At 39.9% G+C, this 24,839-nt stretch overlaps 1 protein-coding gene across 2 annotated transcripts in view; it reads left to right on the top strand.

Annotated features, from left to right (window-relative positions):
• PPP4R3A (protein phosphatase 4 regulatory subunit 3A) overlaps nucleotides 1-24,839 on the top strand; it is a 135,379-nt gene that overhangs the window by 72,976 nt on the left and 37,564 nt on the right. The window contains exons 5-8 of one of the 2 annotated variants that reach the window (XM_030214551.1): nucleotides 11,597-11,674; nucleotides 11,804-11,920; nucleotides 16,327-16,443; nucleotides 17,399-17,569. In XM_030214551.1, the coding sequence (XP_030070411.1) occupies nucleotides 11,597-11,674; nucleotides 11,804-11,920; nucleotides 16,327-16,443; nucleotides 17,399-17,569 (483 nt within the window). The remainder of the gene's footprint in view (nucleotides 1-11,596; nucleotides 11,675-11,803; nucleotides 11,921-16,326; nucleotides 16,444-17,398; nucleotides 17,570-24,839) is intronic. The other variant, XM_030214553.1, reaches the window with a different exon arrangement.

Raw genomic sequence — 24,839 nt, forward strand, 5'->3', positions numbered from 1 at the left:
AGAACTTCTTACAATAGTTAAGAATCAAACTAAAGAGCCTTAAATCCTAACTATGATGACTATGTAGGCATTACAGATCTGAATGTCCAAGACCATCTAATGCCCTGAAAGCAGTGGTGGGTATCTTAAAATCCTTAATCTAATTGGTAGCAAGTGCAACCTGACAAGAAGGGATGTAGCCTTTTCCTACTTCTTATCTGAGTGGAGGAGTGGCCTAGTGGTTAGGGTGGTGGACTTTGGTCCTGGGGAACTGAGGAACTGAGTTCGATTCCCACTTCAGGCACAGGCAGCTCCTTGTGACTCTGGGCAAGTCACTTAATCCTCCATTGCCCCAGGTACAAATAAGTACCTGTATATAATATGTAAGCCGCATTGAGCCTGCCATGAGTGGGAAAGCGCGGGGTACAAATGTAACAAAAATAAAATATATATAACTAGCACAGTTATTAACAAGTCTCACCCATGGGATGCTAAGAAGCATTCCTGAGGGTGGTAGAACCAAGCTCTTTGCTCAGCCAGGTCTGCTCTGGAGACATGATAACTTGGGAGTGGCCCTTAGGTTTCATCAAGGTGCACAGCCTCAGCCAGGGACCAAGAGCACCATTCAGCAAGACCTATCACCTACTGAAAGAAAGTACCTGATCTTTCCAGGGAGCACCACCAGCTAATACTGATGAGGTCACTGGTTGAATTTAGTATTTTTTTTTCTCTACCTCCATCTGCTGGACGGAGGGGATAGCACCCACTTATACAGAACAGTGGAGCTAATGCTAAGGAAAGAAAATTAATCATGTAAGACATTTTTCCTTAGTCTTGCCAAAGATATATTTTCAGCATGTTTAAATAACTGGTATTGTCATAATCAAGGTGGGAAAAGGCCACTGCTTACACTGCCTCTTTTAAAACAGAAAGGCATAAAAAGAACAATTTTGCTTCTGCAATCTGTTTGACAAAAGCTACCTAAACTACTAAGCAGACCTGATTTTTCATAGAACTTGCAATGTCTGTAATCGCTCTGACTTCTTACTTGGCTATGAAGAGCAATCTCATGCTGCCAATTACCAGATCCTTACTAGGAACTTTGCTTCCCCAGCCCACCCACTCCTAGAAGCGCTGTTGTATCAGGATTGAAGTTGGGCATCCATCCAGTTCCTAATCTCAGTATAATGTGTATTTCGAAGTGTATTCATCTCTTCTGAAGAACTTTGCATGGGAAGAAAAATTCTGATAAGCATTGCGTAGAATGATCAGTAATCCATGGGACTTCAAAAACACAAAAGAATAGATTACAGTGGTGAGCCTTGGGAAATCCACTAGGGCATCATCTAGTGATCTGGAAAAGAGATGTCACTGATATTTGGTGCTCTTCCGGGGGAAGGGGGGGGGCCTTTCTTCCTTCCCTTGCTTCAATTTAGCATCTCTGTGAAGCCATTGGTAGGCAACCTGACACCAAATTAAAATGTAAGCATTTTAATTAGCTCCTTTTGAAGTTTACAGTGAATAAGAGGTGCTTCTTGGTAAATCACTCTGAGTGGGGTCTAGGAAAGGGACACAGATCCCCTTATTTTCTAACTCCTGTTACTCTATTGGGCTCATTTTCGAAAGAGGAGGACACCCATCTTTCGACATAAATCGGAATATGGACGTCCTTCTCCCAGGATCAGTGGCGTTCCTAGGCTGGCTGACACCCGGGGCGGATTGCCGATACACCCCCCCCCCCCCCCCCCCCGGGGTGCATTTTTACCTGCAGGAGGGGTGCCGCGCGCCTGTTGGCCGAGTCCGCTCGTTCCCTCCCTGCTGCTCCCTCTGCCCCAGAACAGGAAGTAACCTGTTCCGCGCAGAGGGAGCAGCAGGGAGGGAACGAGCGGACTCTGCCAACAGGCGCGCTGCACCCCCCCACCCCCCGGTACGCCACTGCCCAGGATCGTCCAAATCAGTATAATCGAAAGAGATTTTGGACGTCCCCAACTGCTTTCCGTCGTAGAGACGGGCAAAGTTCAAGGGGGTGTATCGGAGGTGTAGCGAAGGCGCGGGGCTTGGGCGTGCCTAACACATGGACGTCCTCGACCCATAATGGAAAAAAAAAAAGAGCGTTCCTGACGAGCACTTGGACGACTTTACCTGGTCGTGTTTTTCTTACAACCAAGGCACAAAAAGGTAGCCGAAATGACCAGATGACCACCGGAGAGAATCGGGGATGACCTCCCCTTACTCCCCCAGTGGTCACTAACTCCCGCCTACCCTCAAAAAAATATTGATTGTCAGCCTCTGTGCCAGCCTCAGATGTCATACTTGGGTCCATCACAGCAGTAGGCGGGTCCCTATAGCAGTTTTAGTGGGTGCTGTGCACTTCAGGCAGGTGGACCCAGGCCCATCCCCCCCCCCCACACCTGTTAACGTTTGTGGAGGAAACAGCAAGCCCTCCAAAACCCACCACAAACCCACTGTACGCACATCTATGAAATACATGGACAAGTTCTCAATACTACATGACTCACAATCAGGATTCCGCCCCCACCATAGTACTGAAACTGTCCTAGTCACTCTCCTGGCGAAATTCAAACAGGAAATAGTCACAGGTAAAAGCATACTTCTCCAATTCGACATGGTAAACCACAATATACTACTAAGACTCCTTGGCCACTTTGGGATTTATCTACGCTGATGACCTTACATTATACATCCCATACAAACATGATCTGGCGGAAATCACCAATGAAATCAAGCTAAGCGTAAACATCATGAACTCACGGACAAATGCATTCCAGCTAAACCTCAATACAGAAAAAAAACACACTCTCATCATCTCATCCCAATACAATACATACAAACCCACAAACATTAACACCCCAGGATACACCCTCCCTGTCTCAGACAGCCTGAAAATTCTTGGAGTAACAATCAACCCAAGCAAAATCCACCATAAAGAAAATGTTTCTCTCAATGTGGAATCTCAAACGCATAAAAACCATTCTTCCCGAGGGAAATATTTCGTAGCCTGGTACAGTCCATTGTACTAAGCCATGCATATTACTGTAATGGAATCTGTGCGGGATGCAAGGATCAAGTCATAAAGAAACTTCAGACCACCCAAAACACAGCAGCCAGGCTTATATTTGGAAAAACACGGTTTGACAGCGCCAAGCTACTCACTGGCTACCAATCAAAGAACGTATCACTTTCAAAATCTGCACGACTGTTCATAATATTTACGGCAAGGCACCAGGATACATGACAGACCTCATCCACCTGAAAACCAGAAACACCACAAAATCTGCACGATCATACCTAAACCTCCACTACCCAAGCAGCAAAGGACTCAAATACAAATCCACCTAAGCAACCAGCTTTTCCTACCTGAGCGCACAACTATGGAACGCATTCCCAAAAGCAGTAAAAACTACTCTCGACCACCTAAATTTTCGGAAAACACTTAAGACAGACCTGTTTAGAAGAGCATACCCCACTGACCCAACATAAAAATGCCTGTTCACTTGCAACACAATGCAACCAAAGATCGTAATGAACATTACCTGACTCTTCTTCCCCCTTTTCCTCTCTAAGTTCCCCCATCTGTAGCTACCATACATGTACCTCATTCTACTACAATATCACTTTGTATTCATTCATACCATATATTTGTTCAGACCGTAATCGGCTAACGCCTTTAATGGTTATATGTAAGCCACATTGAGCCTGCAAAAGGTGGGAAAATGTGGAATACAAATGTAATAAATTAATTGTTGGAAGTGTACTTAATTGGATCAAGGGTTTTCTAACCACCAGAACATACCAAGTAAAATCAAAGTGAAACATATCACCACCGTGGAAAGCAGCCTGCAGAGTACCTCAAGGATCACCATTATCACCAATACTCTTCAACATAATGATGATCCCACTGGCAAAATCCCTATCCAATCGAGGCCTCAACCCGTTCATCTATATGGATGACGTTACAATCTACATTCCCTTCAGACATGACTTAACAGAAATAACCAATGAAATCAATGACGGCCTGAACATCATGGACTCTTGGGCAAATTCATTCCGACTGAAACTGAACACTGAAAAAACACTGCCTCATTCTCTCATCTCAACATAACAAGTACAAACCCACAACCATAAACACACCAGGACACACCCTCCCTACCTCAGACAGCCTAAAAATACTCAGTCACAACCAACCGCATCCTTACTCTTGAGAGCCAAGTAAACTCCGTAATAAAGAAAATGTTCTATTCAATGTGAAAATTTAAACGATTAAAACCTTACTTCCTGAGAGAAATATTTAGAAACCTAATACAATCAATGGTCCTAAGCCATGCAGATTACTGCAATGGAATCTATGCAGGATGCAAAGAACAACTCACAAAAAAAACTCCAGACCACCCAAAACACAGCAGCCAGGCTGATATTTGGTAAAACATGATTCAAAAGTGCTAAACCCCTCAGAGAAAAGCTGCACTGGCTCCCAATCAAAGAAAGGATCATCTTCAAAATCTGCACTTTGGTCCACAAAATTATCTACGGCGTAGTTCCAGGATACATGATAAACCTCATAGATCTACCAACCAGAAACAGTATTGGATCATCACGATCATACCTAAGCCTACACTACCCAAATTGCAAAGGTCTTAAATACAAAACAACTTACGCATCCTCCTCCTCCTACATAAGTGCACAACTGTGCAATGGACTCCCAAAAGCCGTGAAAACAATCCATGACCATCTAAACTTCAGGAAATTACTAAAAACCAACCTTGTCAAAAAAGCATTCCCCACCGATCCACCATAAACCCCCACACCTAGCAACATATAGCATTACCAATGATCGTGCTGGACAATATACAATCTTCATTCCTTTCGACCCTCATGTTGCCTGATACACACCTACCTCATTCGACCACAATACAACATTTTGTATTTGCCATCAACTGACTTGACGAGCACCATTACGGTACTGTGTAAGCCACATTGAGCCTGCAAATAGGTGGGAAAATATGGGATACAAATGTAACAAATAAAAAAATAAATAAAGGTAAGGAAGCTATCTATGTACCTGGGAGCAATTTATGAAGTCCACTGCAGTGCCCCCTTGGGTGCCCAGTTGGTGTCCTGGCATGTCAGAGTGACCAGTGCACTAGAAATGCTGGCTCCTCACATGACCAAATGGCTTGCATTTGGTCATTTCTGAGATGGACGTCCTTGGTTTCCATTAACGCCGAAAATCAGAAACGACCATCTCTAAGGACAACCAAATTTCAGGATTTGGACGTCCCTGACCGTATTATTGAAACGAAAGATGGATTTCCATCTTTCGAAAATATGGGTTTCCCTGCCCCTGGATGGGGATGTTTTGCGAGGACGTCCCTTTCAAAAATGCCCCTCCACATTATCTAGATGTTTCATCTTTGCTTACACTCTGTGCTGTCTATTAAAATGTTTTATTGTGTGTTGTATTGACATACTTTGTATTGTTATTTGAATATCTTTAGTGCTGTAATTGTCTATTTCTTATATTTGACATGTTTTTGCTGTACATCACCTTGAATGAATTCATTCAAAAAGGTGGGAAATTAATCCTAGTAAGTAAACTAAAGTTGGTTTGTCCTACTTGTGGTTTCAGATGCCGTCTAATTGTATCTCCTGTTAGGAGAAAATAGAGAGGGGGGGAAGCTAGCTAAGCTAATGGTTGTTTGTAATCAGTTAAAGGTTTGATGTTGAAGAATAAGTTGAAACTGAATGTAAGATGGAGATTAGGTGCTTATTGTCAATATCTGATTTCTGTAGCCTTCTCTACCCACTGCTGAAATGACAGCGAGCACTGAAGATATACGCTCGCCTGTATTAATATACCAGATCTCTACATTCAGATTAAGGCAATCATGGAGGTAATCTAAGTTTGCTTGTGAAACCCTCCTGATGCAGGCGTTCCTGCTGAAACACAGACCCGTGTCAAATCTATTCGTCATAGCAATACTTTGGTGCAGTGTTGTACTGTTTTTCCATACAATAAATAGTTTTGTGTTATTCTCTAGTAAAGAGATGTGTGGTAGCCGAGTTAGTCCACTTTTAAAGGTAATCAATAGAAATAAAACAAAACATAGAAAAGATAATAAGATACCTTTTTTTATTGGACTAATTTAATATATATTTTGATTAGCTTTCGAAAGTGGCCCTTCTTCAGATCAGAAATAAGCAAATGTTGGTAAATAACAGTATATATATAAGTGAAACATCAAAGCATTTCAGTGACAGTCTCACAGGATGAGGGTGGAGTGGATTAGGTGAGAGACTGAGAGCTGAGTAGATTTTTATTTATTTATTTTTATTTTTATTACATTTGTACCCTGCGCTTTCCCACTCATGGCAGGCTCAATGCAGCTTACATGGGGCAATGGAGGGTTAAGTGACTTGCACAGATGAGGGACAGGGAGATATGCATGGTGATAAGAGGGTGACAAAGCAGTAGAATTTTATGGTTTATAATGGGCTAGAAAACCCAGGTCTTAAGTCCTGTCTGGTGGGAGTCAAAATATTTAATCATTCTGACTTCAAAGTTCTTACTTTCCTGTATTGTCTTAGTCGCCTTTTAGTATTCTCACCATAAAATCATTGATAGTGTTCTGATTTTGTAAAGTGCTGCCCCACTGAGTTGTCACCCTGGTTGGCACTGGCATTTTTCATATGATAATTATATAAATTAAATCTTTTCTTTAGCATCTGGCTTGTTTCTCCAGTATAGCACCCTTCGTCACATTTTTTACATTGAATAATATATACCACATTGGAAGATGAGCATGTGAAGGATTCCTTTATGTTGAATATTTTTTCTTTGTAAATGATTATGGGATCCTGTGAAATGTTTTGGCATAGTTTGCAGCTGGATAAATTGCAAGGATGTGTGCCACTCTGTTTTTGAGTCTCTCTTGGGAGCTTGCTTCTCACTAGCTTATGCTTTAAGTTAGGTAGCTGTCGGAAGGCCAGCACTGGTGGGAATGAGAATATCTGTTTCAGTAATTCATCCTCCTGGAGTAGTGGCTGTAAATCTTTTTGATTTATATTTTGACACCCACCAGACAGGATTTATCAAAGACCTGGATTTTCTAGCCCATTATAAACCATAAAATTCTACTGCTTTGTCTTATCGTGCATATCTCCCTGTCCTCCATCCACTCGGCTCTCACCTAATCTACCCCACCCTCATCCTGTGATACTGTCACTGAAATGCTTTGATGTTTCACTTACATATACACTGTTGTTTACTAACATTTGCTTATTTCTGATCTGATGAAGAAGGGCTTCCTTCGAAAGCTAATAAAAAAATGTATTGTTAGTCCAATAAAAAAGGTATCATCTTATTTTCTTTTCTGTGTTGTTCTCTTTCTATGTTGGGTAGACCCAAGGGTCCATCCTTACCCCTTTGTATTTTTCTATAGTCTTTTGTAATATGGGAAGATGAAGTTACCAAGTAGCAGATTTGTGCTGAGTTTGGATGTTGTAATTGATGCTAACCTGATGACTTTTGACTTGTGGATTTCCATTGTGGTCAAAGTAGCCTGGTATTATTTAAGTTTGTAAAGAAATATTCAACCTTTAGTTAGAATTTGCTAAGATTATAGTAGCCTAAGGGCTTCTTGTACAAAGCTATGCTACCGATTAGCGGTTCGCTGAATGCAAAGAAGCCCATTCTGTTTCCAAAGTCTTTAATAAACAAAGTTGCAGAGAACACAGAATGCTGTAGTTAATCATTTTTTCAGCAAATAAATATGCTTCTATCTTTCCCTTCATGTTACAGTTACACTAGTTTCCAGTGGAGGCTCGATTGCAACTTAAGGTTCTGGTCTTGCCCTTCAAAGCTTTTCGTGGGGATTCCTTGGGTTATTTAATTGGCCATTTTGGGTTTTATTTAATAGGAACCATGGAAGAATTACTGGAAATCTTTCTCTTAGATTTTCATACTGTTCGTAAAGTCCTCTACAGTCTTCATTGACTTATCAGTCAGCTTCCAGCTGGAATTCTCTTCCTTCTTTTTAAGACATATAGAACACTATTATGAGTTCTGGAAACTACTAATGACTTTTCTTTTTAGAAAATGTTTCTTAATCTATAGATGTATCTGATTTCAAGATTGTGGTTATTCTGTATAATTATCTGGAGTATGCTCTTCTTGATGTTATCCGCTTATAATTTGTTGGTTGTAGCAGACTATAAGACCTTAATGTAATATAATTCAGTGCACCCTAATCGGTAGCACAGCTTTGTAAAAGGAGCCCTAAATGTGGTGTTATAATGGCACATACAATCTCTTATATGTGGGATTGTCAGGAAAAAAAAGACAATAGATTCAAAACAGAGCAGCAAGTTTGTCAATTTAGACAAAATTGAAAGATTGTATTTCACCAATACTTTGCTCCACCTACTGGCTACCTGTGGCTCAGTGGGTTTCAAAGTTTCACCCCTGATATACTACCTATCAATGTATAAACATACGGGTGTTTCTATAACACAACAAAACAGTGAAGAACAGTGTCAGAGAAACACAAGGATAAGAAGGGCAAGAACCAAGAGAGTGGTAGGAGGTTTCATATATACTCAATTTTATCATGATAGTGTAATCTTTCCAGACACATCCTAAGTTCCTTCCAAAGTTAGTCATATCTTTCCACTTAAATGAAGAAATAAGATTGCATACCTTCTATCCTAAGCCTCATAGTAATCCATAGACATGTTTTAGACTTCAATGAGCTGTTATTTGTGCAGCTTTTATGTTTGTTTACTTGATATACTGCTTTTCCAAGAAATGTCCAACGGAGACTAAAGTAAACCATTTTATCAACAGACTTGGTACTCCAGTAGTAAAGTGTACATTAGCTTGGTGTTTCCCAAGTCCGTTCCTGGAGTACTCCTTTCCAGTCAGGATTTCAGGATATCCACAGTGAATATGCATGAAAAAGATTTGCATATAATAAAGACAGTGTATGCAAATCAAGTTCTTGCATATTCATTGTGGAACAGAGTTAAACCTCACCACATCAGTAGCTATTGTTACTACCATAGCTCTCTTGAAATCTGCATCACTAGAACATCTTCAAAGCACCTTCTGGTTCTTCCTTCACAAATTGTAATTCTCTCTATTGCCTGTACCAGTCGTCCAAGATTGCTGAGTAATGATAGACCAAAGGCACTCACTATCTGTCCATATGATGTGTTCAGCTGTTGCATACACCTATGAGTAGGTTGCTCCGCAACAGTGCCAGCAATTCTGAGGTTGAGTCACCCTTTTGTGTATTTGATTAATCTGCTGTCCATGAAGAATACTGCTTACAGGTAAGTAACTTTGCTTTCCTCCAATTTGAGGAGCAGCCCCATTCCAATTTCAACAATAATATAGTGTCCTCCAGCCTTGGAATCCAACCTTCCATATTTGAATTCAAAGATAACCACATCAAAGTGGTATGGAACTTCAAAAAGCATAGCAACAACTTAGACAAAAAATAAACAAATAAAACTACTGCCTCTTCACCCCCTACCTAACCCTTACCCATAGCAAATATAACTTTAAAAAATACAGAAGACAAACCCCCTTCCTAATTTCCCAAGCTCCATTGTATCACACCCTACCAACCATAAAAATAACTCGAAAGATACAGACAAGACAATACAAATCCTCATGACCCAGCCTCTACAATATCATCCAGCGCTCACCTCTCCCTTCCACCCCCCACACCAAAGAAAAATAAGCCACCATCCTCAGTAACCTGATGTTGCACTGTAGCTCTGCATACATGTAGCCATGCTTTCAGTATAGCTTTCTAGGTGTTCAGAAAATGTGGTTCATTTCTAACCTCTCCTGGTAGTTATGCAACATTGCTAATCTTGGATGTCATGTACCATCTCATCATTTTTTTTTTTTAGTATACAACCATTGTCATTCATTGTGATAGATGTAGCTGCCTTCAGTCTAACCTTTTTATTCTCGCTCCCCCCCCCCCCCCCCCCCAATATTTCTTCTGACCTAACAGTGGGGAATGTATTTCATTATTGTTTTTTTTTAATCTTGAGTAACAGTCCCCACTTCTAGCACTACTGGAGACTATAAAAATCAATAACCAAAACTAGATACGTTTGCCCTAGTAGACTCTTTTCAAATATTTCTGTCTTGTATTAGCCTTTTTCTTTGCAATTTTTAACTAAAAAGGTAGTTTGTAATTTAGCAGTTATCCCCCACATTACTGTGTAATCATGTTGTTCTTAATAACATTTCCAATATTGTAAGTCCTTGTACATCCTGTTATTTAAGTTTACCAAGAACATTCCTGGTGGAAAGAGTAAAATTCTTTTTGAAAACCCAGCCAGATAGAATGAAATCCCTATAACTCCAAATACATAAATATATTTACTTTTAAATTTTATCTTTCATTTATTTTAAGTAACCAAATATGGCTGTCAAGTTCCCTGTTTGTCTATAGTTTGGACAGATCATACCATTTATAAACTCTGTAGTTCACATGCTTGATTAATATTAGTGCAGAGTGGTTATTGCCAATCTACATTTCATTTTGGGCTGTACAGTTTCTCACAATTTGAAATTCCATTTCAAAAAATCTGTATGTTTTGATCTTTTAGATAGCTTGTGGTGTTTCCCCCCCCCCCCCCCCCCCCCCCCCCACAGAAAGAATGTTACATACATTCCTTTTCCCATCCTATTAGTGCTGGATTTAACACTGTGCTTTAGTTTGGCTTTCTGGGAATGCATTTACCCCATTACCCTGTTTTAAAAACAAAAATGTTTCTAAAAGCCTAATTTAATAAACACAATTAACAGTGCTTTGCTGAAGGTTAGACCACTTTTTTTGTGTGTGTGTGTGGAAAAGATGGGTCTTAATATGCTATCAAACCACCATAAAAGCTTTATCAGCATAGAAGGTGCCCCCGCCTCCCCGCCCCCCCCCCCCCCCCCCCCCCCCCATAGCAATTGCTTCCTCCTCTTGGGCTTCTGGTGGATTAGTATCAGTTCCCTTAGTGGCTGTGGTGCATGAGCTTTAATTTGCAGTTACTTGGAATTATTCCCTCCATTTTTAATATTTTTTTTAACCTTTCATAACCATGAGAGGTAATGCTTCAGCCAGGAGCCACTAACCAAAGTGTGACCATTGTGTCAATATTAATGACTTCCCCTATCCTTCCCCAACTTATCACATCTGTACTTTGCAGTAGCCAAAGCTAGGAGCAGAGTTGGTTCTGGGAATCAAACTCTGATCTCCTAGTTAACACTACCCAGCATTCATACAGAGTTAGCAGTGTGGCCCACCATGGAAACAGAGTAGCTGACAGCAGATGAATACTAATTGGTCCATCTAGTCTGCCCAGTTTTACACTGCAGATGATGTATCCTAGCTATAGGATATTGCTCCTTATCTAACACATGGCAGTGCTTGAATTGTAAAGTTGTTGTGTGTTTTTTTTTTTTTTTTTTAATGATTCCTGTTATTTTGTATAGTTAACATGCCAATAGTTAACATGCCAGTCAGGTCTGTAATGAATGACACTGATGGAATGAATAAGCACATGATATGATGTCTTGCTTTTTTAGGAAGATGAAAAATTTTTAACAGATCTGTTTGCACAACTAACAGATGAAGCCACAGATGATGAGAAAAGACAAGAGTTGGTAAGACAATTATTTTTAAATATTGGTACACAGTTTTGATTTTAAAAGTGTGTGCAAAAATTGACCTAATCTCTTTAATTATCTGTTTGAATTTGTAAATACATTAGACTTCTGTTTTCTAAATTTCAGGTAAATTTTCTAAAAGAGTTTTGCGCATTTTCTCAAACATTACAACCTCAAAACAGAGATGCTTTCTTCAAGACGTTGTCTAATATGGGAATACTGTCAGCACTAGAAGTCATTCTTGTAAGTTCATTTAGTACCTCTGTAAAATTTCTAAATTTAACTTTCTTAGAAATGGAGTCATAAGTTTGTGTATGTTAAGGTTTATTTTTTGTTTTGTTTTTTAGTAGTTTTGTTAGAAAAATTATAGTAGTAAATTAAAATATATTAATATCTCCATGAAGGAACATTTATAGTAGTAAATTAAAATATATTAATATTTCCATGAAGGAACATTTGTTTTTCAGAGGGTTCAAGTTCACTTTATTTGATATACCTCCTTTATATATATATATTGAAAATCTAAACTTTACAGATGTTAAAAGCATGAGGGGGACAAGGGGGGAACACAAGTAACAGAGACAATATAAATCACCATAACATACATACAAACACAGAAAAAAGAAAATGGAAAGTTTTACAGTATGATTAAAGGAGGAGAAGGAAGACATAAAAGGAGGGGGTCACAAATTCTTATTTGCTAGTTGCCAGCTGAAAGTGTCATTTGAAGACAGAAGAGATTATGTTGACAAGGAGATTTGAAAAGCCAACGAAACGTAAAACATTTTCATAAGGGACTTCAATTTGTTAAGGGAAGTTTCAAGTCTGAGATAAAGGTGGAGATTATTCCAGAGGATAGGTGCAACAACATTAAAACACAAAATTCCAGTAGTGTCTAAATGAAACTGAAGGAATAACAGAACAGTAAGATGCTGCTGCTGTGACAAAGGATCCTCTTTGGAGAATAAAGTATGAGGAGAGTAGCCAGAAAAGTGGGAGACCACAAGGACCAAATTTTCTGGCATAGGACATGTATCTTGTATGGAATATTGTAGGCAATGGGAAGCTAGTGTTTGGTTAAGAAAAGGGGAGTACTTGATCGTATTTTTTACAACCATGGATGAATTTGATGACTGTATTCATTTGCTTTGGAAAGCTTTCCTGTATATAATTGTTTTAAAAGGCATCTGAAAAAATTGAGAGAAGTGAGTATAAGGGTAATGCATTTGATATACCACCTTTTCTGTAGTACAGTTCAGGAAGCAGCATAAAATGCAGCTGTTTGTAGCGGCCTTTTATTGACTGCTGGGTGTGACACTGACTAAAGTTCAACTAGCTGTTTATTTGATGAAATTTGATTGTATATTTGGTATTGTGATTTTTATTATGTATGTATTTTTGGAAACCACTTAGGTTAATGTTATATTCCCCTCAACACCTAAAAATTGGTTTGGAGTGGATTACAATTCAAAAATAAAACCAGTCTACAAAACTGGGAGCTCACAAATATAATAGTTGAATTAATATAAAGAGAAACATAGCATTAATAATTAGGAAGCACATATTTTCTAAACAAATTCATCTTTAAAAGTTTGTGAAAGATAAGGAATGTAATTTAGATTGCACCAAAATTGGCAGAGAATTCCAAGTTTGAGAGGCTTGATATGAAAATAGAGCTGTAAAATGTTTCTTAGAACATGAACCTCTGTAAGAATGATAAGTTTAGATTATTTCAAGTGCCACACCTGGAAGTCAGTATATTCAACATGGTTTACATATAGCTAGGGACCACTCCTTGTAGTATCTTACGAACAAAACAGCAATGCTTAAAAAGGACTCTAGCCTTCACTGGCAACCAGTAGAGTTTTTCATAAGGTGTAGATACTCTTATCAAATTTACCTAAACCACAGAAGACGAATCACAGTGTTTTGGGTGGTTCTGAGTTTTCTCAGTAAATATTCCGAACAACCCAAGTATATAATATTACAGTAATCAAGCTTCGACAGAATTACTGCTTGTAGTAATATTTGGAAAGATTCCAAAGGAAAATATTTCCGAATAATTCTTAGATTACTCATAATCCAAAAACTCTTTTTTACAAGACAATTAATCTGAGTTTCCCAAGACATATTATGTTCTAACAATATTCCTAAAATTTTCAAGGATTTATCCAATTTATAATTTAAGCCATTCAAAGATAATAGAAAAGAAGGCTTCAATGAAATATCTTGATTATCAATAAGAAGAAACTTGTTTTCTCTCTGTTAAGTTTGAGACTATTATTAAACATCCATGTTGCTATCAGTGCTATACAGTTCTCTTTTTGTGGGACTGTTTTTATCAGATCGATGTCTGTCTGGAACAGAATAGTAATATCTGCATAAATATAACTTTATAACCAGCTGCTTCTAATTCATAATTCAGATGCCATAAGAACGTTAAAAAGAATTGAGGACAAGGGGAACCTTGGGGGACCCCACAAACCTCATCCCAACTCTGCGAATATTCACCCTCCAACTTCACAGAATAGGATCTTACAGACCAAAAAAAAAAAAAAACCTTGAAACCAATTCCCTGTTAAACCGATACTCAAGATATTTAATAACAAAGTGCGCTAGACCAATCAAGTTGTATTATAAGAGCTTTTTCTCCTTACTCAACAGATTATTTAAATCAAATATTAAGGTACATAATAATGTCTCTGTACTAAAGTCAGATCAAAAGCCTGACTTTAAGAAGTGTAGAATATTAAATTTATCCAGATAATGTGACAGTGCCCTCTATAAGTTTGGTAATAAAAAAGGAATTGAGGCAACTGGTCTATAATTTATTAGTTGCTGCTCGAGATTCTGATTTATTTTTAAGAATAGCTGTCAAGATAATATTACCTAAATAGGAAGGAAAAAGTCCTTGTGATAACAAAGTTGTCAACCAATCGTAAATCTTAAGCTTAAATTGTAAAGAAGCTAATTTAATGTAACCTGAAGGGCAAAAATCCAATTGACAATGTGATTTAGCAGATTGTTAATTGATTTAAATAATTCCATTTTACTACGTGAAATTCGCTCCACATCATATCTACTGGAACTCCATCTACATGAAATTTACCATCTGATTACCAGTAAATTGTGTTCTGATTTTAATTAAGTATCTTATCCTTAAAAAAAACTGCCAATTGATCCTCTGTAGGAAGAAGATCGTACTGTGTTGTAGTTACTTATTCACTAAATAGATGATAAAGGGGTATGGGAACAACAAATCGCTAGAGTAAATCACAGGTGTCCCCAAATATTTTAACTCAGCAAGTAACTATAAGAACTATGTAATTTTTAGAAGGAAAAACGGCCTCAAAGAGCTCATGGATATAAATTATCTATAGAGCTGAACCGGATCGAATAGATCCTCTCTTCATCATAGGCATGTAAAAAAACCTTCAAAAATGGAATTCATCCCACAAACCTTTACATGTGGTTCCACTATCCATTGCTGATGCAAACTACATTGACTCAGTCTAACTGTAATCTGAGCTGCAAGCTGAATGGTACATCGAATATGCTACAGTAGCAAAAAAAAAAAAAGCACTTATCTGTATGGCTTGTGTCTACAGGCTAGTCTTGTGCCTTTGTCCGCTGCACATATCTATGTGCAATGAGTACACTGCTGCTGCGGCAGTTAAACTGTTCTCACCCCAAGCCGAAGGTGGCCAGCGTTTCGTTTTTGCTGCATCAGGGTCTTGGAGGCTGACATTAATTGATTTGCTTACTTTATTTATTTTTTGTCTATTAGATTGTAAGCTCTTTGAGCAGGGACTGTCTTTCTTCTATGTTTGTGCAGCGCTGCGTACGCCTTGTAGCGCTATAGAAATGCTAAATAGTAGTAGTAGTGAAGCGCTGTACTAATCAGTCAGACGGCAACCATAGACAAGTGCTGTACAACAGTTTGCCGCAGCAGCAGTGTACTCGTTGCACATAGATATGTGCAGCGGACAAAGGCACAAGACTAGCCTGTAGACACAAGCCATACAGATAAGTGCTTTTTTTTTTTTGCTACTGTAGCATATTCGATGTACCATTCAGCTTGCAGCTCAGATTACAGTTAGACTGAGTCAATGTAGTTTGCATCAGCAATGGATAGTGGAACCACATGTAAAGGTTTGTGGGATGAATTCCATTTTTGAAGGTTTTTTTACATGCCTATGATGAAGAGAGGATCTATTTGATCCGGTTCAGCTCTATAGATAATTTATATCCATGAGCTCTTTGAGGCCGTTTTTCCTTCTAAAAATTACATAGTTCTTATAGTTGCTTGCTGAGTTAAAATATTTGTAGTTACTTATTCAACATCAAATAGTTTATGAACTATTGTAAAAAGACAATTTACATTTAGGTTTTCATTCCCAATTAATTTAGAAAAATAGGTTATTTGAGTTGCATATAATAAATAAAGCAGTTTACATACATTGTATACAGGTACCTTCTCTGTCCCTAGTGTGCTCACAGTCTAAATTTTGTAGCTGGGGCAATGGAGGGTTAAGTGACTTGCCCAGGATCACAAGGAGCCACAGTGGGAATATAATCTGTTTTCCCTGGTTCTCAGCCCACTTCTTTAACCATTAGGCTACTCCAATAGACATATTTCTCTGTTTCAGGGTATGGATGATGCACAGGTGCGAAGTGCTGCTACTGATATTTTCTCTTATTTGGTTGAATACAATCCATCCATGGTTCGAGAGTTTGTCATGCAAGAGGCTCAACAGAATGATGATGTAAGTAGGAGCTGCTTAAATCTAGATCAAAAATACATATGAGGTACTACTAGTTTTACTGTGCTAAGGTCTGAAACAGTTCATTTTATACATGACTCTATACATTTTGTTTGTATTTTTAAAATAGTAGTAGTAGTAGTTGAGGATTTACACATAACAGCAGCAAGGTCATTTTGTTTCAAACACATGGGGAATTTTTTGCCATGATATACTGAGATCTACATCTAAATTTCAGATAAGAACTGACTGTACATAGTAGACAAAAAGAAAAGGAGACTTGCCTGCAGCTGAAATCTGTTTTACAAAAAAAAAAAAAAGAGAGATATTGTGCATTGCCCCAACCTCAAGTCCTTTATCTGAGCAGGGCTAGAGAGATCATTTTCTCCCAGCAGAGCCCTTCTGTGCTTTTCTTTGGTTCAAGTCAACCAGACTGTGTACACATCAGCTGTCACCTCTGAGCTTCAAATGTGAAGCCTCTGTGTTCTACCCACATGCAAATACCTATTTTAGTAGTCCTTAAGCTGCAGAAAAAGAGGAGCTAGCATCAGCACGTGCTTTTGACACGCTGAGGCTCTCTTTTACTGCAGCGGGTAGAAGGCTGTTTGTTGAGGAAAAGAAATAGCTGTGTGGTAAGTGAGCCACTTGCCATGTGCCCATTTTGGGGAGGGGGGAAGGGAGAGCACTTACCGCCACCTATTGAGGTGGCAGTAAGGGCTCCTGTGCTAACCTGATGGCACGCTGCCTGATTACTGCTGGGTAAGCACCGACGCTACAAAAATAGACATAAATGGGCTGTGTCAGCATTACCACATGGCTTTATAAAGGAGCGGGAGTTATAAATAATGTAGTTATAGCTTGAACTTAGTTACTGTTTAGAAATATAGAGTGACTAGTCTTCAGTTATGGTTTGTGTATATTTTTGACACTAATGTTAATTTTGTATGTGTTGTTGCAGGATATATTACTTATTAATCTCATCATAGAGCACATGATTTGTGACACAGATCCTGAACTTGGAGGGGCAGTTCAGCTCATGGGTCTGCTTCGGACATTAGTTGACCCAGAAAACATGTTAGCTACTGCCAATGTAAGCAAGATGCTTTTATTCTTCTGTATACCTTTTAAGGTAGTTTTATACTTTTTTTAATTAAATTGCTCTCTGGTAAATTGTAAATATGGATTATTTATAGAGCGGCATTAAAGTACAAGAGAGAGGCAATAAAGTAGAGAAGATGTACAAACTAGAAAATTGTGCAAGAAACCCAAAGGAGGCACAAAAGATTTTATTTATTTATTTATTTATTTGTAGCATTTGTATCCCACATTTTCCCACCACTTTGCAGGCTTAATGTGGCTTACATTTGCCGTAATGGCGGTTGCCATTTCCGGGTAACAGAATTACAAATGGTATTGCTTTACCATACATACATGGTAAAGAAGAATACATTATGGTATTGCATGAAGGTGTCCTGAGTAATAGATTGGATTGTAGCATACATTAGGTCATTGACTATAGAGAGACCCTATGCTACTGGCATGCTACTGAAACAAACACTAAGCACCTGAACAGGAGGTAATCCTTGTCGATGGTGCCAAGTAGTATGAGACAAGGAAATATTGAAATTCCCCTCCCTCGGCAACAGAAAAGAAGCAATTATGATTTTGATTAATAGTTGCTGCCTAAGTTAATAGTACATGACAGCATTCAGAGCCAGAACTTTAAATGTATTGCCTCACTTTCATAGAAGTAATGCTTTCTTTTCTGCTGTAGCAAGTGGAAGTGATCTTGTTTCCAAAAAAGGTGACATGCTCCTGCCCTCGTAGTTGTAGAATAGAAAGTCAGTGGAAATGCTTTAAATGTACATACCTTTCATTTCACCTTTTTCTGCTCAAGTGATGACTGTTTTCTAAAATTTGCTATACCTTTTGGCATACTTAGACAAAACTTTATTATATTAATAAAATCATTATGCTTATATTGAACTTAAGAGTGGGGGGAGGTTTCAGATGATTTAAATGTACTTGTCTAGCTCAGTCTTTATTGAAATCTGCCTTATCCTAACTTTTAAATATAGTTGGTCTTTTACACAATCCGTATACTTTGCCCAGATTAAAATTAAATGATACACCTGTTGAAGAATTTGAAGTAAAAATGTATGACTTGTGACACATTAAAACTTAAGAACACTCCACAAACTAATAAGTCTTTTTACTAGACATATATTATGGTTCAAACACCCCATGTTATAATCAAAGGGGGGGGGGGGGCAGAAGAACCCAAGAGGACAAAAGAATGGAGGTACTTTTCAATCGACCCAGTAACTAGCAGAACCTCAGTTCACCACTGGCTCAAAACCCCTCCGTTCTCTCATAATTCATTTCTATTACTCTTTATTCTTCAAACATAAATAAATGTCTTTATAATTCTCTAATTTATATAGAACATCTATTGTTTATATAACGTAACATTACAGCACACTTCTTAAAATCCTACAGGGTCTCATTTTGCCTATTTCTCTTCAAGGCTTTATCAGGGGAATAAATGTGTTAAATGTTGTAAATTGGTCATGGTGCAGCTTGCTTCTTAGCTGTGAATACCTGAAGACACCCCATCAGATTTTAAGATGTGTGCTGTAATGTTACAGTTATATAAACAATTTTGAAGAATAAAGAGGAATTAATAGACAAAAGAAAACGAATTATGAGAGAATGGAAGTTTTTGAGCCAATGCTGGTCCCTGTGTTGATTGGAGGAAAAAGCCTCTGCGTTACTTATTTCTTCATTCTTTTGTCCTCTTTTGTTCTTTGTACACAGGTTGTTTAAACCACAATATGACAGCATGGCAGTAGTAGTGGGAGAAAATTGGTTAAAAGCATTGTTCCGGACTATAACATTACAAACCCAATTTTGCACAGGGCATCAAAGGCAAGGCATGCACAGTTCTGATAAACGCAAAGCCTTTGGTAAAGTAAATTCTTCTTCTTGCTAGATCAGTCCAAGCAAGTGGCTTGTGTCCCTTCCCCCCCCCCCCCCCCCCCCCCCCCCAAAAAAAAAAAAAAAATCTGCTGGAAGCAAAGAACACTGACTTACATAGTAACATAAATGCCAGCTCGACCTGTACGTTCCATCCAGTCTTCCTAAAAAGGTTGCCAGAGTTGTACCTGCCATTCAGTACTGGGTACACCACCCCCACCCCCCCAAAAAATGTCATGTTTAAAGTGTGAAAGTCATTAAGTTTTACTTTGATTCTGTCTTCTTTCTGTATAGGGATCTTCTGTGTGTTATCCCACTGTTTTTGTACTTCTGCTTCCTCCGGGAGGGTATTCCAGTCATCCACTCTCTCCATGAAATAGTATTTCCTGATGTTTCTTCTAAGTCTACCACCCTGCAGCTTCAATTCATGACCTCTATTTCTACTGTTTCCCTATCTCAAATTAATACAGTTCACAGTTAAGAACATAAGAATAGCCATACTGGGTCAGACCGATGGTCCTTCTAGTTGTCAATTCAGGGGTACCTGGCAGAAACCCAGTTAGTAACAGCATTCCAAGCTACTAGTTCTGGGGCAAGCAGTGGCTTCCACCATGTCCATCTCAATAAAAGACTATTGACTTTTCCTCCAGGAACTTGCCCAAACCTTTTTTTAAACCTAGATACACTAACTGCTGTTATCACATCCTCCGGCAGCGAGTTCCAGAGCTTAACTATTCTTTCCGTGAAAACATATTTCCTCCTATTTGTTTTAAAAGTATTTCCATGTAACTTCATTGAGTGTCCCCTAGTCTTTGTGCTTTCTGAAAGAGTAAAAATTGATTCACTTTTATTTGATATACCACGCATCAAAAAACATACTTTAAAGCAACAGGCACAGGTTCCTTTTTTGAAGGTTGGAAACACGAATATCAGGGTGCTTTCAATAGTGACATTTGAAGTTTAACAGAATTGCGGAGGGAGGTGGAGGTGTTGCATGTGACAAGCAATACCTTTCAAGTATTTAAACATCTGTATTATATCCCCTCTGTCCCTCCTTTCCCCTAGGATGTACATATTCAGGTTTTCAAGTCTCTTCTCATAACGTCTTTTGGCACAAACCCTATACTGTTTTTGTTGCTTTCCTCTGATCCGCTTCATCTTTATATGTCCTTAGTAAGAATATCTCTCTCTCTCTCTCTCTCATTTGCATTCAATTTTAATGCACCATTCTTCTAATTTTATGTAGATCACTTCTCATGATGTCTACTCCCTCTGGCGTATGCATACTGTTGCAATTCTTAGTTATCCACACAAAAAAAGCAAACTTCCTTCTAACCCCTTTCAATATCCCTTACAAATATATCAAGTAGAATTGGCCCCACTACCAATCCCTGAAGCACTTCACTTAGGACTTAGGGTTAACCTTATTTGCTTGAGAAAAAAAGAGGGCACAAAGTATCACCCCCGTCACAACCCCCCCCCCCCCCCAGGAAGCCAGATTCCCTCTTTCTTCCCCATGTATATCCCCTCCCAATCTTTTTTACAGCCTCCCTCCATCCACATCATTCCATTCACATCCCCTCCCCTCCTGTACCTTATTATAGTGCCCTGGTGACCTAGAGGCCACTAGACCACCAGGGCACAATAATAAGGTAGAGGGGAGGGGAGGATATGACACCCTGAGTCCCATCTGCCCACCAACCTGCCCATTCGTCTACAAACCCAGACAAACGGGCAGGCTGGCAAAACCCATCTGGATGACCCACAGTTTCCTGAAAAAGAGGACATGTCCGGGTAAAACCAGACATATGTTATCCCTAACTTCAGTACTCATCTTTTCTGTATGTGATTTCTATTTACCACCACCCTCTTTCCCATTAGCCAGTTCCTAATCCTGCCCACCACTTTGGGTCCTACGTTTATTCATGATCCTTCTGTGAGGAACTGTATCAAAGACTTTTCTGAAATCTAGACTGCATCTAGCACAGGGCTTGACAAATCCTGAGCACCAGGTCACCATAATGCCTATGATGCAATGTCCTGTCTCTGGCAGGGTAGGACACTTCAGAGGGAATGCTCTGGGGCCAGTTGCAGGCAGTGTGTATGAATCACCAACAACATCTAGAAGTAAAACACAGGTAGACTAGGAAGGAGGGAGGGTGTTGAGAGAGAAGGGGAGGTATTGGATTTGCAGAAAGGAGAAGGAGAAATACCACCAACACCACTCAAAAGTAACCCAAAAAACTGCAACCTGCCACCATCAGTTTTCCACAGCTGGCTTCAAAACTACCCCAGTTTGTCATGAAACTCACCCAGCTGGCAACATTGGCATGTCTCTCACTTCTAAGCCACAGTTGGGTTCTCCATAAGCTTGAGCTGTGCAGTTCAGAAAATTCAGGAAGTCTTGGGATGTGAAGTACTGAGAGCCAAATCGAGGGTCAGAGATGGGACATACGTTGTGTCTGACGCAGCTTTGCAAATAGTAGGGTGGGGGGAATAGGTGACAGACTCCCAAGCACATTAGTTGTCTGAGAATGACAGATATGACAGTGAGAGAGACAGGGTGAAGGCTGGGGGGTGGGTATGAGAATGAGGAACTGGTTAGGACTCAGGCCCTGGTGCTATGTGAAACAAATAGGCAGTTGCCTCTTTGCTTCACTTGTTCAGGGGGTACTCTCATAGAGCTGACAGCATGTATTGAGAAAAGAGACTGCTAGGGTTTATTTGTGATTTTGTAGAGACACCTTAAGGGACTGATTTACTGAAGTTTCTTTGCCCACAGATACAGAATATGAAAAGAACCTTGCTAAATTGGATTCTAAAAGAGCTACTTCTGATCTGTGAGGGAATCCCCCCGCCCCTCCCCAAAAAAGAAAAATCCCCAAAACTACACTTCACCTGGGACAGTGTTGGCGAGGCAGGGAAGAAGAATTGAGTAAGGTCTCGGCTGCTGGCTTCTAGATTTATTGACAGTTTGTCAAGGCCTTATCTAGCACATCTTTGATCCAGTTCTCTGGTCACCCAGTCAAAGAAATCATTTAGAATCATTCGTGCAATTTTCCTTTGGTATAAACATGTTGCCTTGGATCTTGCAATCCATTGGATTCTAGAAAATTCACTATCCTTTCCTTCAGCATCACTTTCATTACTTTTCCAAAGCAAGACTTATTGGCCTGTAGTTTCCAACTTCTCTGTCACCATTTTTGTGAAGATGAGACTGCATCCGCTCTTCTCCAGTTCCATAGAACCTCTCCTGTCTCTAAGGATTTAAGGATTCATTGACATTAGGACCAGTAGTAAAGAGTGATGCAATTGGACTGGTGCAGCAGGAATCCATGGCCTGGCTCCTAGTGGCACAGATTGAGGTAGGTAGCCTTTGGTTGAGCCTCTTGCCTGATGTAGCTGTTGGAGATCAGTCTGCAAACCTTTGAGTCTGGAGGGAGCCTTGTGACACGACAGGGGTGGTCCTGAGGACAGTCTGCTCCGTTCCCATAGCCACACACACAGCAAAAAACTTTTTGGTGTTGGTCAATCATCTCTGCCTCAGTAAAGTTATTTTGTTTACTTTCTTTTTCTTTTTTTAAATAGAGAGAAAAAAATATCCATTGAGGAGAGAGCCCAGTGGCATCAGAGACGCCCTGGGGAACCTTTGCTCTATGGGGGAGGGCATTAGAGGAATTCCCTGCAGTGCTGAGATCAAAGATCAGTACTTGTAGGTGATGCATAGTGAGTGCTAGGGCTTTTCAGTGCCCCCTTCAGGCCAGTGCCAGACAGTAGAAGGGTGTGGTGTTTGTGGAAACTACCACATCAGTAGTGTGGCTAGCTCCTTTTGCCTGGCTTGAGATACCAATGTTCCTTCAAGATTGGAGGATACTGTGTGGAATTCTGTCTCCCCAGATAGTGTACCCACTTTGGAGCCTCCAGTTTTGTTTGGTACTGCTACATCTGAATTCCTACCAGCAGGAATTGGAATCAGACAGGGAAGAGGTGGTGGGGCTTGAGGGCTTCATGCAGCAAGAGCCCAATTGGAGGACCTTCCCAGGACCATTGCCCTTTGCAAGGTCGGCATCTGGTTTAGGAATTATCTAGCTGTCTGTATAAGGCTGGCTTACTCTGCAGTAAGGCTGACACAGCCGCAGGCTGGTGGCACTTGTGAATCCTCAGCCGCAAAGAGTTCAAGCACCCCAAGTTGTCAGGTGCCCTTTGAAAGGCCAGGATCCCTTACTGCCTAGAGAAAGATTAAGAGTTTGGGGATGAGGGGCTATCCCTTTGAGGAGGTGGTGAATTGCTTCATTTGTTTGTTCTATTGGGAGAAGATAGTATCCTCGATAGCCTAGGTGACCTCCACCTTCAATTTGAGAATGCGCCAGATGGGGGACTCTATCTCGGAGGGCTTACCTAAGCCCTCCAAAACTTGCCTTCCTCCATACAACTTTGAGGAAGAGAGTGTCCTCTCTGAGTGGGACACCTCTGAGGCTGGGTTGAAGGGGAAGCAGGGTACTTGGAAACTCTATCTGCTCTCTCATGATGTGTGTCTATACATTGAGATGATTGCTATGCCTTTCCTGTCAAATGATACTGTTCTTTTTCTTTCTTTGTTTCTAATTTTAAACATTGTAAACCATCTAGATCTGCCAGTTAACCATTGCGATATAGCAAGTCCTAAATTAAGCTGAATGAAATAGTTTATAGTTATCTCAAGGTGGATTCCGTGGTGACCAAAAAGAGTACCATTCCAATTGAGGGTGGGTTGGCTCTGATGTACTTGCAGGACTTTGAGAGCAATTTTCTTGAACAAAGCCTTTGCCTCCTCTGCCCTAGGGTCCAGATGGCCATTTGTAGAGGATATGTGGCTTGGGCTCTTCTCCGCTGGGCTCAGCAATAACCAGAGAGTGTAAAAGCATCTCTCTTTAAGTGTGGGGCAGCCTTTTTAGTGAACATGCCATATACCTAATCAGGATTTCTTCTAGATTGGTGCCTTCTGTGGTCATAGCTTGGCAGTGGCTATGGTTCCACAACTGGTCAGCAACTCAGCTTCTAAGGCATGCTTCAGTAAGTTGCCCTTGATGGGAAAAACCAAGACCTTGAGAAATTGGTTAAGGATCTAGCAAAATCCAGGTTGCAGCAATTTCCCAAGGAGTGTCTGCAAGTCTGTTTTGGCAGAAGGGACCAAGGTGCTTCAGATTGGGGAAGCTGGTCTTCACCTTCTGTAACTTGGGTCATTTCAGGAATTCTCAACCCTTTTGGTGGGGCTCATAAGATTCCTCTCAAAAGGCTAAGGGACTGCAATAATTGGAAGCCAACCCTCTCCGAGAAGGATGCTTGAGGTGAGAGTATATGCCATGGAATTGGCAGAGCTTGTTTTGAGACACCTTTATGGTGCCCTCTTTTGAGTCAGCATCCAAGAGGTGGTAGTCTACATC

Source organism: Microcaecilia unicolor, chromosome 9 (assembly GCF_901765095.1).
Source record: "Microcaecilia unicolor chromosome 9, aMicUni1.1, whole genome shotgun sequence".
In the NCBI taxonomy this organism is placed as follows: Eukaryota; Metazoa; Chordata; class Amphibia; order Gymnophiona; family Siphonopidae; genus Microcaecilia; species Microcaecilia unicolor.